The sequence below is a fragment of the Leptosomus discolor genome, chromosome 3 (assembly GCF_034619465.1).
Source record: "Leptosomus discolor isolate bLepDis1 chromosome 3, bLepDis1.hap2, whole genome shotgun sequence".
Taxonomy (NCBI): Eukaryota; Metazoa; Chordata; class Aves; order Leptosomiformes; family Leptosomidae; genus Leptosomus; species Leptosomus discolor.
In genome coordinates this window covers 52,870,234-52,885,866 of record NC_141393.1, presented here as the reverse complement: position 1 = coordinate 52,885,866, position 15,633 = coordinate 52,870,234, and the positions used below count along the sequence as shown (strand labels likewise).

At 58.1% G+C, this 15,633-nt stretch overlaps 1 protein-coding gene across 1 annotated transcript; it reads right to left on the bottom strand.

The window, feature by feature from the left end:
• Positions 1 to 2,813: 2,813 nt before the first annotated feature.
• On the bottom strand, positions 2,814 to 6,949 carry TSPAN1 (tetraspanin 1). The gene is made up of 7 exons (XM_009951250.2): positions 6,893 to 6,949; positions 5,476 to 5,682; positions 4,975 to 5,049; positions 4,170 to 4,268; positions 3,659 to 3,796; positions 3,120 to 3,203; positions 2,814 to 2,867 (listed from the first exon to the last, which is right to left on the bottom strand). Exons 1-7 carry the CDS (start codon positions 6,947 to 6,949, stop codon positions 2,814 to 2,816), a joined length of 714 nt encoding a protein of 237 aa, XP_009949552.1.
• Positions 6,950 to 15,633: the final 8,684 nt, after the last annotated feature.

The following is a 15,633-nucleotide window of genomic DNA, read 5'->3' as shown; positions in this document are numbered from 1 at the left end:
TCCCTACCAGGGAGACTTTACCCTCCTGCTCTCCCCCACCCCTGTCATGGGTGGTAAAGAGGAACCCCCACCCTGGCACAGACACACCCCATCAGCTGCTCGGTCACCTCAAGTCCAAGGACGCCTTCCCGGGGGCAATAAGGAAGTTTCTGTTCGCTACCACGTGCCCCCAGGGACTTTTTGGCCTCGTGCTCTGACAACACAACTGTCAGCTTTTGGTGTGCTGGCTGTGAGGAATCAGGCAAGTCTTAAGGGTTACAAGGTGCAGAGATGCCTGGTGGCACCCACGTGGGTTGGTGGGGACGGGTGGTGGGCTGGAGTGCATCCTGGGGCTGGTGGGGAACCAGCTGGGATGGGGTCTCCTCTGGGGAGCCCAGAAGCTCCAGCGGTGCCTGGGCAGTGGGAAGCAGAGGGCAGAGGCACAGCGGGAGCACAGGGGAGGCTGCACCAGCCTGGCTTACCCCCTGCTGTTGCCCTTCAGCTGCCAGGGGAGCCAAGATCCGGGAAGGGCAATGAGGAGGAATCGCATCCGGGAGGAGAAACTGGTCCTTCGAGTTTCCCCAGCAGGTAGAGGGGAGGAACCAAGCCGGTGGTTGCAGGGTTATTGCCAAAACTCAATGTCACAGAAACTGCCTGCCCTGTCTCAGAGAAACCCCATGGCTGGGAAGAGGTGCCAAGCGTGGTGCCTCTGGCCAGCCAGGCATTGTCCCTGAGCCTGCTCCACCCCGTGGGGGTGACGGTGAAAGGGGTTTGCCAGGAGCTGGCTTTGCAAGGCAGCCCCAAGAGGGAGCAGAGGGAGACGTGAGCAGGCCACGTATGCCCAGTGGTGCCCGGCGTGGACACCTCCAGGAAGGGCTTTGGGCAGCACCAAGGTCCAGGCAGCTCCTGCATGCTCAGGGAGGGAAAAGAGGAAAAAAAAAGGCCTGACGTCACCCATGCGGTCATCAGTTTATGGTGGAACCAGGACTTTCACCCATTCAGCAAGGAGGAGGAAGAGGAGCTCATTTTCTGGCAGCTTCCCCCCATGCCTCACCATGGGGCAGGGTCAGAACCTACGTCCCTGTGGCTGAGTCATCCTGGGTGGGGAGCGGGTCCCTTGCGCCTGTCCTGCTGCCACTCAGCTGTTCCTGCCAGTGTTCTGGGTGCTGGATAGTGCCAAGGAGATGCCGGATGCAGAGGGGCCATGGCAGCGCCCTGGTGCAGCCCCGTACCCAGTGCAGGAGCTGATAAGGTGGTGCCATGGCAAGCATGGAGCAAGGTGGTTCATGGGAAGGCTGTTTGCACACTGGCCTCCTGCCCTGCTGCTTATCACCCCGTCCTTCACCTCCACCACCCCACAGCCCTCACACTCTACCCCCCAAACAGGAACATAGGGAGCCTCATATTAAAAATGGGGTGAAGCAGCTCTCTACAACAGCCACTTCGCAAACCACCTGCCTTGCTTTTGAAATGGGGAAACTGAAGCACAGCAAGTGGATGCTAAAGGCAGGGTGGTAGCAATGCTGGGGGAAGAGGGGGGCTGGAAACCCTCCCATGACCCCCAACATCTCCATGCGTAGAGGGGCTGTGGATGCATTACACAGGCCCTGTAGGATAGTGCTGGGGGGGGAGGGACATGCCCAGAGATGGGGCTGGCAGGACCCACTCCCCCTCACCACCCCAAAAACTGTATTTTGGGTTCCTGGGGCTGATGGGCACACAGGCACCAGTACAACCCCACACACCCCAAACCAGCCCTGCCTTTCAAGCCAAGCAGCAGCTGTCAGGGAGGGCAGGGTAGGTTTGCAAGGCTAATGGTAGCCCCTGCCGCTCCCCAGCTGTTGTGCAAACACCGGGCAGCTTGTTTGCAAGCACCCAAGCAGGTGAGGAGCCACAGAGGAGGGAGGGAGGGCAGGCAGGCTCCAGACAGGGCTATGCTGCCTGCATGGGGCTCATGGCCAGGGGAAGGCAAGGCAAGGCTGTGATCCTGCAGGCAAAGGCTGTTTATTGAAAGCAGCACTCAGAGGAACTCCAGGAAACAATTTGTATCCAAGATCAAAAATTTATTTTTATTTTTTTCTTTACAGCACAGAGAGGGGCTCAACTATGAAATGACAAGTGTACAGGCAGCCCTGGCCCCTGCAGGGCCAGGGACTAACAGGGCTGTCTTCATGCCAGGGCCGGGACAGAGACCAGCCAGCATCTCTTTTAGGGGACAACAGGGTGACAGGGCAGAAAATGGGTGTGGGTGTAGATACATCCCCATGTGAGGGTGCAGTTACAATCTACAACACCTTGGCTGGGCACAAGCCCCAGTTCAATGGAGCAATGCAGGGGGGCACAGGCTAGCCCCAGTGCCAGCCTCTGCATAGGGACACAGTGGGGACAGCATGGGAGAGGTACAGCACCCACCTGCAAGGGTTTAATCAAGATATTGCTGTGCCACTGCCAGATCAGCAGCCCTGGTCAGCCATTGTGCTGCCTTATCTCCTGCTGGCATCAGCTACACAGACCAAGTAGCTTCTCCCCACCACCCCACTCCAAAAAAAAAAAAACAACAAAAAACAACAACAACAAAAAAACCCACAAAACACCCCAAATCTCTATGTACAGACTCGGTGTGCCATATCAGTACAAAAATATACACATAAACTCTACAGATCCCAGCTCAGTAGATCAAAACACAGCTATAAATCACAATGCACAGGACATCAGGCCCAGGGAGTGATTGGGTCCTCCCCAAAAGCACTGCACACCACAGGCGCACCCTGCCATGGGGAGGGGGGGGTGGGGGGGGGTGGGGCGGGCGCAGATCATCCTCCTGCCTTGCGGGGTCATTTCTGATCCAGCTGGCAGTACAGGTACATGGAAACAGCCATGGATGCAATCTGTGGGCAGCAAGAGGTGAGTCAGCACCCCCCTTGTGTGTCCCACTTCAGCATGGGTTTGGGTCACAGCCCAGCGCACACAAGGAGAAAGAGCTAGGTGTGCCCAGGGAAGAAGGCTCAGTAGCCACCCTGGGACAGTCTCTGGTCCATGGGGCTGCACCAGACCCCTGCAGCCCCTTGGCCACCCAGGCTGGTCCCAGCCCCACTGCTCATCTCCAGGTACAAGGAGAAGGAGTCAGCTCAGGCACTTACCTCCAAAGCAGCAATGCCAGCTGCCACACCACCCACCACACCTGCATTAGTTTTTATTTCTTCCAAGATCTGATTGAAACAACCCTGCAGGAGGCAACCACACAGGTGAGGATGAGCAAGGGGTAGTGATCTCCCAACCACTGGGGCACAGCATCACCAGAAAGGGAGGTATGGTTCTGCAGCCTAGAGCTGCACGGCCATGGAGAAGTCTAGGGGCTTCAGGGGGCAACTCATCTCAGCCACTTCTCAGGCCAAAGCGTAGTGTTGCTGGGCAAGGAGGGGAAGAGGCACAGAAAGCACCCAAAAAGGCAGAGTTGTTCCTGGGTTCATGCTCAGCTCCAGGCATGCCACCCTGTTGCAGAGCTTCCTTTAGGACCAAAGCTTTGCTTGTCTCCACTAGGGACAAGCTAAGGCCACCATAGCATCCCCCAGGACTTAAAGCCCATGGGATTGCCATGTCCAGAGCTGAGGCTGGAGCTACAGGACAGGTCTCCCTCCCCATGCCAAGGCACACCCCAAACCAGGTGGCACATCCATACCGGGACTTTGCTTTGTGCTGCAACCGTGGCATTGCAGGGCTTCATGTCCTCACAGCACGGCTCCGGGTAGGTATTGTGTTTCTCAAGCCACTGAGAGTTGTTGAAGTCTGTGTAGTTATTCAGGCCACAGCAATGGACCTAAGAGGGAGAGAGAGGATGGGATGGGGAGAGCATCCTGCAGGTCTCCCTCCTGGGTCAGACGTGGTCTGGACCCCACTACTCCATGAAGGAGGTCACTCAGCTCTGAGGGGGGTGCTCAATGGCCTTCTTAGGACCAGGACTTTACCCCCTGCTCCAGCATGTGCAGCTATTGTCCCAGCCATGGGACCACTAGATCCCAAGCAGGTAGATCCCAGGCACCTGGGAAGCTGATGGGGTGGTGACAGCTCAGCACATCCAGGATTGCAATGCTATCCCCATTCCCATCCCACTGGCCCACCCAGGTGTGCACCACCAAGCCTGTGCTGGGAGCATCCTGACCCACAGGTGAGGGCTCCAGGGCTCAGCACACCTCTGTCATGGTGACATTCCAGATATGCGTGAGCTTCATATCCACCCCATACTTCTCCTTCAGGAGAGGGGTCACCACAGCCGTCAGCAGCGTCTCTGCCTGAAAGAAGAGGCAGAGAAACACCATCAGAGAAGGTCCTGGTGAGCACAACAGAGCCAAGAGCCCCCCATGCTGGTCTCAGACCATGGGGAGGAGACCAACCAGACCCAGCATAGCCAGGAGCATGTCACACTGTGTCCGTTCGGCCCGAGGACAGCTTGGCCTCTTCCCCACTAACCAGTGCTTTATGGCACCAAGGCCACTTACGACCAGTGAGTCACCTGATAAGCAGCATAGCTGAGGGAGCCAGGAATGACGTTTGCCCTGCGGTTGACTTCCCCAGTGCCTAATGAGGCAGTCACCTTTCTCCCCAGGTGGTTTCTCAGGTGCCTAATAAGGGGTTGAGTTTGCTCAGCATGAAGCAAACTTCCTCTCCCATGTGGCTCCTACCATTAGAGGTGTCAAGCCTAGGCTGGTACTGGACTAATGGGTTTGAAAGAAAGAAGTGGGTGAAACTTGTACCATAAACCTCATTTCTTTAGGGCCATGTGAATCCCTGATCCCACCAGCCTCACCCCAGCAGGCCGGCCCAGCCTGCCCATGTAGCTGGTGCCAGCAGGGACTGGCATGCTTCCTCCTGCAGCAGTGCCCACCTCTCGGCTTCCCCATCCATTAGCAGCACTGCTAGCCCCAGTGTCTCCTGTTTTCCCAAGGGGTAGGACAGGTCCCAGATTAGCCCAACCCAAGACTTAGATATGCCACTCACAAGACCTGTGTAGACCAGAGCCACCACGGCAGCAGCAATTTCAGCAATGAAGATGATCAGCACCACCGAGAAGAACTAGGATACAGCAAGAGGAGGGAGGTCAAAGCAACAGCCAGAGTCAACAGGGGCCCCAGGAACCCATCTGCTTCCCAAGGGCCAGCAGGACCCTCCATCAGGGCTCAAGCCCCATCTCATTGCCTTCAGCACTACTCCAAGGCAGAAGCAGCACAACCTTGGGGTCCTCCAACCCTCTGCCTGCATGGGGCTGACCTCTCTGGACATGCTCCAACAGAGACCTCTGCTCAGCACCAGCTTCTGCTTCCTTTCACCCTTGCCCACGGCAGACTTTGGTTCCAGCACTGCCTTTCCAAGGTCCACCCAGCCTTCGACCACATGGGAACATCCAAGGAGGACATCTCCAGAGAAATCTATCCCTCAGACCTCCCTCACCAGAGACCCAGCTGAAATGAGGCTCGATAAGGAGATAAGTCAAGTCCATACCATCATCAGGAGACACTTGCTCTCCTTCTGGGCACCACAGCACCCAAGGAAGCCAATCACCAGCAGTATGGCACCAATGACGATGAGGAAGTAGCTCACATTCACAACCTGCAGGACGCTAGAGGAGAGCGTCCCAAATATATCCAGAAATGACTGTCCATCCACCGTGACCCAGATGCCAACTCCCAGGAGGGTCCCACCACCAAGCTGGGAGGAGAAATACAACATCAGCTCCCAGGCAGGCAGAGATCCAGGCTTTGGGGAAGGTCCTGACACAGGTATTTCTTCCCTCTGAAAGTTTTCACGGTACTAAAGCAAGACTTTGTGACCACTGAGGGCAGCTCAGGGCTTTGCCACTACAGGCTTGGGGTGGACAGATAGGTCGCTACCCTGAAACACCCCACCGCCAGCACGTCCCCAGCTGCAGCATCTCAGCTGCCCCCTTCCCCAGCCCAAGGGGGTTTAGTGCCAGCAGCAGAGCAGAAACACTTGTGCTGGGCAGGCAAGCCAGCAGCATCATGCCCACCCCCCACCCCTGAGGGGCAACATGCAGCCAGCTCAGACATTGGCAACCATCATGAGCTCTTCCAGCCAGGGAAGCTGCCTGCTCACCCGGGGGAACAGTTGAGCAGCTCCTGGCTCCAAACACACACACACACTCTCAGCAAGGGCAGCTCAGGGCTGCCTCCAGCCTGCCCCAGCCCTGCCCTTCACCCACTCAACCTTCACCACCAGCTCCAGGTCCCAGCAGGAGCTCTAAGAAGGGAGCTCTTTGGCAGGGTGAGCCTGGGGGCTCTGCACCTCCCCTTCCCACTGCACGCCCTTCCAGGTGGCTCCATTGCTCCTGCAGAGCCAGAGTAGCTCTCAGGAGCTGCACTACCCTTTGCCTTGGGTGGGAGCAGAGGCTGTGCGTGCTCTGGAGACCCCCAACACCACAGGTCACTGCCTTGCACATGGGCTGCTCCCCTACAGAAGCAGAGCCCCCCAGGCAGAGACCCAGCAAACCCCCCTGCTCTGGGGCACCCAGGACCCTCCACCAGAGATTCAGCACAGGGAAGGACACGGGTGGCTGATGCAACAGCCACAGTCCCCAGAGCCCAGCACAGTCCCCTGGGCTTCAGCCAGAGCTGAGAGACCCCCACAAGGTTAAGTCCTCAGCTTGGACCCCTCACCGGGGTCCCAGCAGCATGAGTCCCACGAACACTTAACACCCCCCTCTCCACCCACCACAGAAGGGACGTGGAGGGGCAGGAGAACCCACATGGGCAGGCTTCATTCACCCCATACCCGGCTCAGGGTGCTCCCTAGGAGTTGCTCGCACAGACCCCAGCCCTTCATCCCAGTTTCCCGGAGCAGCCGGGGGGGGGCTGCTAGGCTCGGCCCCCCCGGTCAGAGACATCAGCTGGGGTGCACTTACAAATATGGCCAGGTTGAAGAGGATCATCATGACCTTGATGAAGGTGAAGCACCCCATGTTTGCACCTGGGGAAAGCAAAGAGGTCATCAGGGGGAGCCCCCACCCCGCTGCCCTCCTGCCAGCGGGGCTTAGCCCCACTCCAGGGGAGACTGGATCTCCCCACGGTGTCCAATCCCCGAAACGCCGAGCCGAGCCCAGCCTACCTGAGTGGAGAGCAGGTCCCAGAGCCCCAACCTAGCCCGCCCCGACCACACTATCGCCCCTGCCCCGCCGCCGCCGCCCTTTTAAACGGGCGCGGCTCCGGGGCCGTCCCCGCCGCCGGAGGCCCCCGCCCCGCCCGGCCCGGCCCCCTCCGGGGCCAGCCCCTAGGGTGGCCAAGCCACGCGTGTCCCTGGGTGCCCGGTGGCTTGCTGCCCTCTGCCGCCGAAGCCGCCCGCCCCGGGGAACCCAGGTATCCCGGCCGGCCGCTGCCCGCGCCCATTGCCGCGGCCTCTTGGCGTGTGGTGGGGAATACGGTGCACCCGTCCCACTGCTGCTGTGAGCTGACAGCCCTGGAGGGGCCCACAGCGTACCCCTGCCTGTGTCCCCGCTGAGTCCCCACCCGACAGAGCCCCGCGGAGCAGGAGGCTGGGACCCCTGGGATGGGGACTTTGGGGGGGCAACGGTATCAGAGAGGGCATGGGGCCCGTGTGAGCTGGTTTGCAAAGGAAATCCAAAGCTGTACAGGCCATCCCTAACTGTTGCACAGGGAGGCAGATTTTCGCTGGCGGGGGCACAGCAGGGTGATAGCTGGGGAGGACAGTGACAGCCGTAACAGATGCCAGCGCTGGAGCAGGTCAGCAGAGACCTGCCGTTGCCTAAGGGCTGCCAAAAGTAATTTTCTTTGGAGAGACGCTTTGAAACAGGCCTGGTTTCCCACAGAGGGTGGCTGCAACAGAGAGATGAACAGCTCACTGGAGGATGCTGCATCCTCAGGCCTGACCATGGGGTGGTCCTTGCCTTTCCAGCGCACCTTTGTGGCAGGGGCTCATGTTGGACCTCTCCTCAGCACCCACAGTATGTCCCTTCAGCTTGTCATCAAACCGAGGAGCTATGCAGGAGGCCAGGAGGCCCTTGCCCTCTGACAGCAGGCAGCAAATGCAGGCTCTGGGTGCTGGGCATGCTCCACCCTGCACTCAGCTCCCCCAAAACCCCACAGCAAATTCCCTGCCTGGCCATAATGATACATTTCAGCAGGATGAAGTCAGTCCTGTTGGGCTCCAGTCAAAGCCCAGTGGTATTTGGGGGAAGCCTTCAACCTTTCCAGGCACCCTGGGTAGTAATGCAGCCTATGCTGGAGCCGGGGGCTTTAACATTTCCCCCTCCCGCTGCCTGCAGCCTCAGCCCTTCCCTGCAGCAGCTGCCCATCCACTGCTGCCACGAAGCCGCTCAGCTTGAGGTGCTAAGCCTTCTTCCCTCTTCCGAAGTGGGACCGCTGCCCCCTCAATGTGAATGAAGTCTCCCATCATATTGCCCCTCTCCCAAAAGTTGCCCCATCCCAGCCTGACCCGACTCCCTGCATGCAATCACCCCACCCCAACAACAGTTTTTGGCAAATACATAAATACTGGCTTTCCTTCCCAATCATTCCCAGCCACGAGGAAAACCAAAGGACAAGCTGTGGCTGCTCCTCTCGCTTCCCAGCGCCTGGCGCTGCAGCCTGGGGTTTGGCCACTCCCCAGCATCACCTATCCGAGACCCATTAGGGAGCCAGGGCTGGATTTTCTGGCTTTCCAGGAAGGCCTGGCCTGACCACAGCAGGATGAGCCTGGTGACATTCTCATGTCCCTCCTGCCTGGCAGGGCCCTGCCACTTCCCCACTGTCACCATCCCCACACAGAGCTCAGCTGGACCCCGAGCATCCCCTTCCCCAGAGCACAGGGATGCCTTTCACTGGGGTGTTGGTAGCAGAGCTCCTCCACAGCAACCTGGCCCTGGGAGACTGAGAGCAGGAAAGTGGTCATAAGAGGTCCTGTGTCCCCAGCCCAGCCACTAGCCTGTGTCTGGCTGAGTACAGGAGCCAGGCACAAGTCTGGTGTCAGGATTTGACCATGGCGTCTGCACCAAGCACCCCTCCCTGCGCTTTTCTTCAAGGAAAAGCTGCAAGCTCTGCTCCCAGCCTCAGCCCTCTTCCAGCTCGTGTTCGCATTTTGAGCGTTCAAGTACTGAATTTCCACCCTGCTGATGATTCTGGGCCTTGGCATCCTCCAGCTAATGGCCGAGCTCACTGTGGGCACAGCCTCCCTTGCATCGGGACCTTCCTACCCAGGGCTCCAGCAAGGCAGGGCAGGCAGCTGCTGGGCGCTCCGAGGTGGCATTTCTGAGCAGCCATGCATTCCTCTCCACAGGCAAATTAGCCTGCGATCCTAACAGAGCACCTGCTTGGGAATAGGTGGGGGGAACCTAAACTGGCATCTCACACCCAGCGGGGCACTGGGCACCCTGACAGCCCTCCCACCAGTGGGGTTTGCTGGAGCCTGCTCAACCCGCTGTGTGAATTGGTAAATGCTAATGAGCCTGACCAATCTGCCAGGGAAGAGGCCAAGTGGGTGCTGAGCCTGGCTCACTTGGCTTAATGCCATCCACAGAGATGTCCCCTGTGCCGTTCCCCCTCTGCCTCAGTTTCCCTCCTGGTAAAGCATTGGGTAACAAGCCCTAAGCAGGGCCAGCTATGGAGACCAGACCAGCCCAGTATTGATGGGATTTCAGGGTACCCCCAGCCAGGTGTGCTCCTTGCAAAGGGCTTTCACGTGTGTGTTTTGGGCTGGCAGCATCTGTCCAGCTGTCTGTCCAGCGTCCAGTCACCTGGAGAGTGGTGGATGGATGGATACACTGCAATGTGCCAGAGCTGAACCTGGCTTCGGATTTGCAGATGGAAGTTACTGAATATTCCTATTTTGTGCTGAATTCATCACTTCCCGCCACCTTCTGGGGTAAAATAAAAATCTACAGGAGACAAAAGTTTTCGACATCTTGAAAATGAAATATTTGACTTCTCAGCTTTGAAATTACTCAAAGCATTTTGGCCAGAGAACGGGCGAAATCACTGATTCCCCCACCCTGGTAGGGACTAGGCAGGGGGACCACACTGATTTCCCTGTGGCTGCAGCTCTCACTTTGAAGGAATTCTCCCCATTTCCATAGCTATGTGCAAAACCACAATTTGAGTCCAAAAACTGGGAGCTGCCCCATCTGGTGCCACGGTCTGTGCTATGCGAGGCCTGGGGTGTAAATATGGGGGTGATAAGTGGGGGCTGCAAGCACGTCCCAGAAGTGCATCCCCACAGTGTGAGTCCCTCAGGGTAAGGATGCGGCCCTGTGCCTTGTGTGGCTGGTTTTAATCATGATGTTTTTTCTAGCTGTGTGTTAATAATGCAATTAAAGAGGGGCTCGATGACATCTCCCTGCCTGTGTACTGGGCTGAGCTTCTTCCCAAGCATGTACCCCCTGCAGCGAGTCCCCGGTGCCTGCCCTGCCGCTGGCCGCCTGCCCACACCCCTGCAGATAACATTTTCTTGTTTCTCATATGTGTCCAGGCCAGCAAATCCCTCCCAAATTAATTAGCAAGGGCCGTGCCCAGGCACCAGCTGCTGCAAAAGCCAAGCCGGGTGGGTTCAGGGATGCACAGGGCTGTGCTGCGGGGTCATGTCAGGACAACCCCGTGGCCAGGCGCTGCTGCTCTGGGGGCTGCTGCAGGCGAGAGCCAGGCTGCAAAGTCTTCACCTCCTTCACGAGGATGGCCAGGGCCACCCAGTTGATGGAGCTTTCTCCTGCCACGGATTGGGGTGCAGGACCTGGCCCAGCTTGGGGCTTGGTGCATAGGTGTGCTGGTGCCCACTGCCCAGGGAGGCAGCGTTGAGGGGCCATTGGTCCCCGGTGCCATGTTAGGATGCCCTGTCTGGCACACCGGTCTCTCTGCCGGCACCTGCTCTGACAGCTCCTGGCATCTACCATGCTGTAAAGCTTCAGCGCTGCAGAGAAGCACAGAAAAGAGCCCCAGCACCAGCCCTGGGCAGTGCCCCGAGCCTTTCCTTATGTTCCTTGGTTTTTTTCCAGCATCTCCCTCCCCAGGTCGGGGGTACGCCCAGCCCGGCAGCTGGGTGGTGGTGGCAGAGCGTGGCTGCAGGAGCGAGTGGCTCCCAGCTGCCCACGGGCACCACACTGGGATGTTCTTTGAAGAAGCACTTGGCTCTTCCTGAAACAAAACCCATAGAGGCCAGAGCTCATTCGTGGGAACCCTGGGAGAAAAACAAGAGAAAGGGAGTTTTCCTGCTCCTAAAGAGACAAGAAAGCAAAGTGTGGCCCCCTCCAAAGGGGGGGGGGAAAGAGATGAAATCAAAAAAGCAGCCTCCGAAATGTCAGCGGAAATCAAACACCATTTCTCTCTGATTTCTACAGCTGGGAAGGGCTCAGCCTGGTTTAGCAGCCTCACTTACTCCAGCCGGGCACGTTAACAACTCTATTTATGCTCTATTTATTCACAGCCGTGTGGCTAACTTCCCCTGGCTGCTGCCAGGAAGCACAGTGTGAGCATGGCCAGCACATCTTGGGGCTGGCCAGCACGGCGCTGGGCAGTGCCCAAAGCAAAGCAGGGAGCCGTGGGGCACACCTGTCATTTTGGGAAGGACAAGGCAAGCAGATGAGGTGGGTGCCTGTCAAGCATCCCCTGGAGATGCTCCCACTGAAGGCTGTTCCTCTAGCCAGGAGAGGAGAGGGGCCTGCAGCAGAGCCTGAGGACCCCCAGCAAGGAGATGCGTCACTCTCCCTGCCCTGGGCTGTACAGGTAGTGAGCAAAAGGGAGCTTGAAGGGGAACATGGGGTGCAAGGTGCAAGGGTGCCTCCTCCTGCACACCCCGCAGAAAAGAAAAGGCCAGTCAAGTCAAAGGCAAAGCTCTCATTGCAATGAGTGCTGCTCATTAAGAAAACGAGGAAGGATCTGTAGCTAATCAGGGCCTGACAGGCAGCTCCTCTGCTTGCTCAACAAACAGCAGTGGAGGCCTGAAGCACCTTTTACTTCATAGGGTGCCCCCTGAGGGCTCTCTGCCCACCCTGGTGGCTGCACCCACCTCTGGGCTAGAGTGAGGTGGAGGTTTAAACTAAGCATAGGGGTGACACAGGGTAAGGGGCTGCTTGGGATGGGGGAGTTTTGGGAATGATCCTGCTGCAATGCAGCTGGGGTGGTGGCAAGGGATGATCTGAGGGCTGGGGGATGTATGGACACAGGCAACAAGGAGGGGCCCTGGGACAGGAGCTGGTGAGAACTACAAGGAGGGCTATGAAGAGGATTAGAGGGCTGGAGCATCTCTCCTACAAGGAGAAGCTGAGAGCCCTGGGGCTCTTTAGCCTGGAGAAGAGAAGACTGAGAGGGGACCTCATCAACACTTAGAAATATCTAAAGGGCAGGTGTCAAGAGGATGAGGCCAGGCTTTTCTCAGTGGTGCCCAGCGACAGGACAAGGGGCAACAGGCACAAGCTGGAGCACAGGAAGTTCCACATTAACATAAGGAAAAACTTTTTCACTGTGAGGGTGACAGAGCACTGGAAGAGGCTGCCCAGAGAGGTTATGCAGTCTCCTTCTCTGGAGACATTCAAAACCCACCTGGACGCATTCCTGTGTGACCTGCTCTAGGCTAACCTGCTTCGGTGACCAGATGGTCTCCAGAGGTCCCTTCCAACTCCTACCATTCTGTGATTCTCTAACTGGGGTGATGCTCAGCCCCATCTGGAGAGGAGGGAGGGGTGCAACAGGGCTCCAGGAGGAGCTAGTGCCTTTGGGTTTGGGGACCCTGAGGTACATCAGGAGCAGGAGATGTCTACTGCTGGGAAGGAGGGATCCCATCCAGCAGCCTGGGAAGGGGAGATGGTGGATGTCATGTCAGGGTGTTCCCCTGCCTCAGAGCCCTGGGACTGTGTTAATTCCTGGCCTGTATATAGGATTGATCCTAGGATAGGATCGGTGGTAATATCAGATGGTGATGTACCCACCAACCTCCCCAGCTCTAATCCTCTGCCAGGAGGAGAACACCTCCACACCTTTCCCCAGTCAGCCCCTAGAGCACTGGCACCATGCCCAGCCCTGTTGGGCTTGACAGCACCCGTGGGACAGGCTGGGGAGACCAAGCAGGGCTTTAGGCACTCAACAAAACCCCTTCATCCCCAATGGGGCACAGGGGACACGACTAGGGCAGCCTCAGGCAGGGAAGCACGACTCAGGGGAAGGCAGCATCTGGCAGTTTGCAGTCAAGTCTGACTCTGTCCCAGCAGCTGCGACAGCAGCACGGTGCCAGCAGAAACAGGACAAGGGAGAAAAAAAACTCTTTTAGTCCCTGAAGGCCAGCAGCTAGGCTGGATCCAGGCTGGGGACCGGGGCAGCAGGGTCTGTGTGCTGCCCAGGGAGATACAGCTGGGGAGAAATGCCCCAGGATGCCGCTGCTCTGCATGGTCAGGCCATGCACTGCAGGGAAAGGAGTGGGGAGTTTGCTGAAATTATGAGTCAGAAAGGCCATACATCTCCTGCATTGCTCTGCTGGCATCTGTGCCTCAGTTTTCTCCGTTTTCCCAGCCCTTCCCCAGCTCCTGAAGTGCCCTCTTGGACCTTGTGCCACCCCTGGACTGCTCCAGCACCAGCCCGGATTCAGCCAGCACGCATTTCCCAGAGCCTGTGTTTTAGGTACCTATTTTTAGGATGCCCAACCTGCAGCAAAGACAAGGAGTAACTGTCAGTTCTGAGAAGTCAGTGTGAGAAGCAAGGATTTAAAAAAAAAACCAAACAACCAACCCAAGCCTCTGCACCTCTGGGAACATCACATCAATCTTTGTGCCTCATGATCAATCAAATATTGGGACAGCTCATCCCTGCCCCAGTGTAACTGGCTCTACTGAGACAGAAACCACCCCAGGGCAGAGGCACCAACAGCATGGGTGTCCTCCGGCTGGAAGTGAGCTAAGAACTGATGCTCTTGTTGCAGGCAATGGCACTGCTGTGCACACTGTGCATCCCCAGTGTGGCTGAGCTTGGCCCTTTCCATACGAGCCCTGCCAGCCCCTTCCAAGTTCTGCCCCATTATATTTTGACTGCTGCCTCATTAACTTTTAAGGAACCTTGCTGCCTGCGAGAGCTCTTGCAGCGTTGCCCCACACTGTTTTATGGGGTGTCCAGCCCTTACCCCAGGTCTGGGTCAGAGCAAACACTCAGGAGGAGAGTGAGGAACAAGAGCATCGCTGGGCTGGGGTTCTCCAGGGCAGCTCCTGCCTGTCCTGTGCGTGTGTTTTCAAGCCTGGTTAAGTGATGGGGTCCTCTGTGGGTGGGCTGGGTGCTGGGGCAGGAAGAGCCGGCTGGTATGGGGTGCTGGTCCTCCCCTGTACTTTAGCATCCCTACGGATGGTGGATGGACACCCCCCACCCCCCCCCCCCCAAATCTGTGGCTCTCCAGGAGGCAATTTGGGAGAGGAAATGCTGCATCTGGGGATGAAATCATCCACCTACTCCTACAATTCTCCCCCCTCCCCGGTAGCCGGGCGCCCCCCCCCGCCGCAGCGCGGCGGGGGGGGGGGGGGGGGGGGCGCCCGGCTACCGGGGAGGGGGAGGAGGGACGCTGACATCACCGCCGGAGCGCGGCTCGGCGGGGCCGGGGCGGCCGGGCCGGCTCCGCTCCGCTCCCGTTCTCCGTTCCTGCTGGGGGACCCACCGCGCCCGGTAAGGCTGGAGGGGTAACGGGAGGGTTTTGGGAGGCGGGTGGATAGATGGACAAGACGGACGGCCCCGCGACTGCTGCTCGTCACCCACCCCTCCATCCATCCATCCATCCATCCATCCATCCCTCCATCCCTCCATCCATCCATCCATCCCTCTTCCGCGGGGTCCTGCGGGAAGCTGTGGGGGCAGCGGGTCGGTAGCAGCACAGCCCTTCTCCCCGGGGAAGATGTCTCTCTTGGAGAAATATTAAAAAAAAAAAAAAAAAGGAAAGAAAAAACCAGACCCAAAACCACCCAAAAATCTTACGTCTTCATACGCCAGCTCTGTGCAGTGTTGCCAGGCTGGAGATGCCGGAGGGGAGCTGCGTGCGGCAGGAGGTTTCTCAGCACATATGTCTATTTTAAAAGCCCGTGGCGTGATCTCTTGCCCTACTTTCCGACTCTTGCCGGTACTTTCTTTGCGTGCAGTGGCCAAGCCCTGCTGTCAGGAGCTCCCCGGGAAGCGGGAGCTGAGAGCTGAGTGAGCTGCTGGGCTCTCCCCAATGCTGGGAGGCTGGGATGGGGGGACAGGGCAGTGGGGTTGGGGGCAAGACAGCCGTTTGGTCACTAACGCGGTGCCTTTCTCTCCGGCAGAGGGAGGGAAGTCCCCAGCACCTGGGATGAGACCGGGCAGGGAAGAGGACTGTACGTTTGTACCCAGCACCCAAATTAGCTTCATTTGCTCCCCTCCATTTTCCCCAGTGATGAAAAGGCTCCCTGCCCACACCTGAACCAACCCCGCCAAGCTCTGGGCGCCAGCGTGGCTCAACAGCAATTTTGGTTCAGGAGCCGCTCTCCAACACAGAGATTTTCCAACACTGACATTTTTATTCTGCATGCGCAGGGAAGGAAGTGCTCCCAATCCCTGTCGCATTGCCCCAGCCCAGCTGTACCTGCCCTGTGCAGGCACACTGGGCCCCTGATGCCCAGCTAGATTCAGGCAGTGTGACCCACACCACGCTGTCACC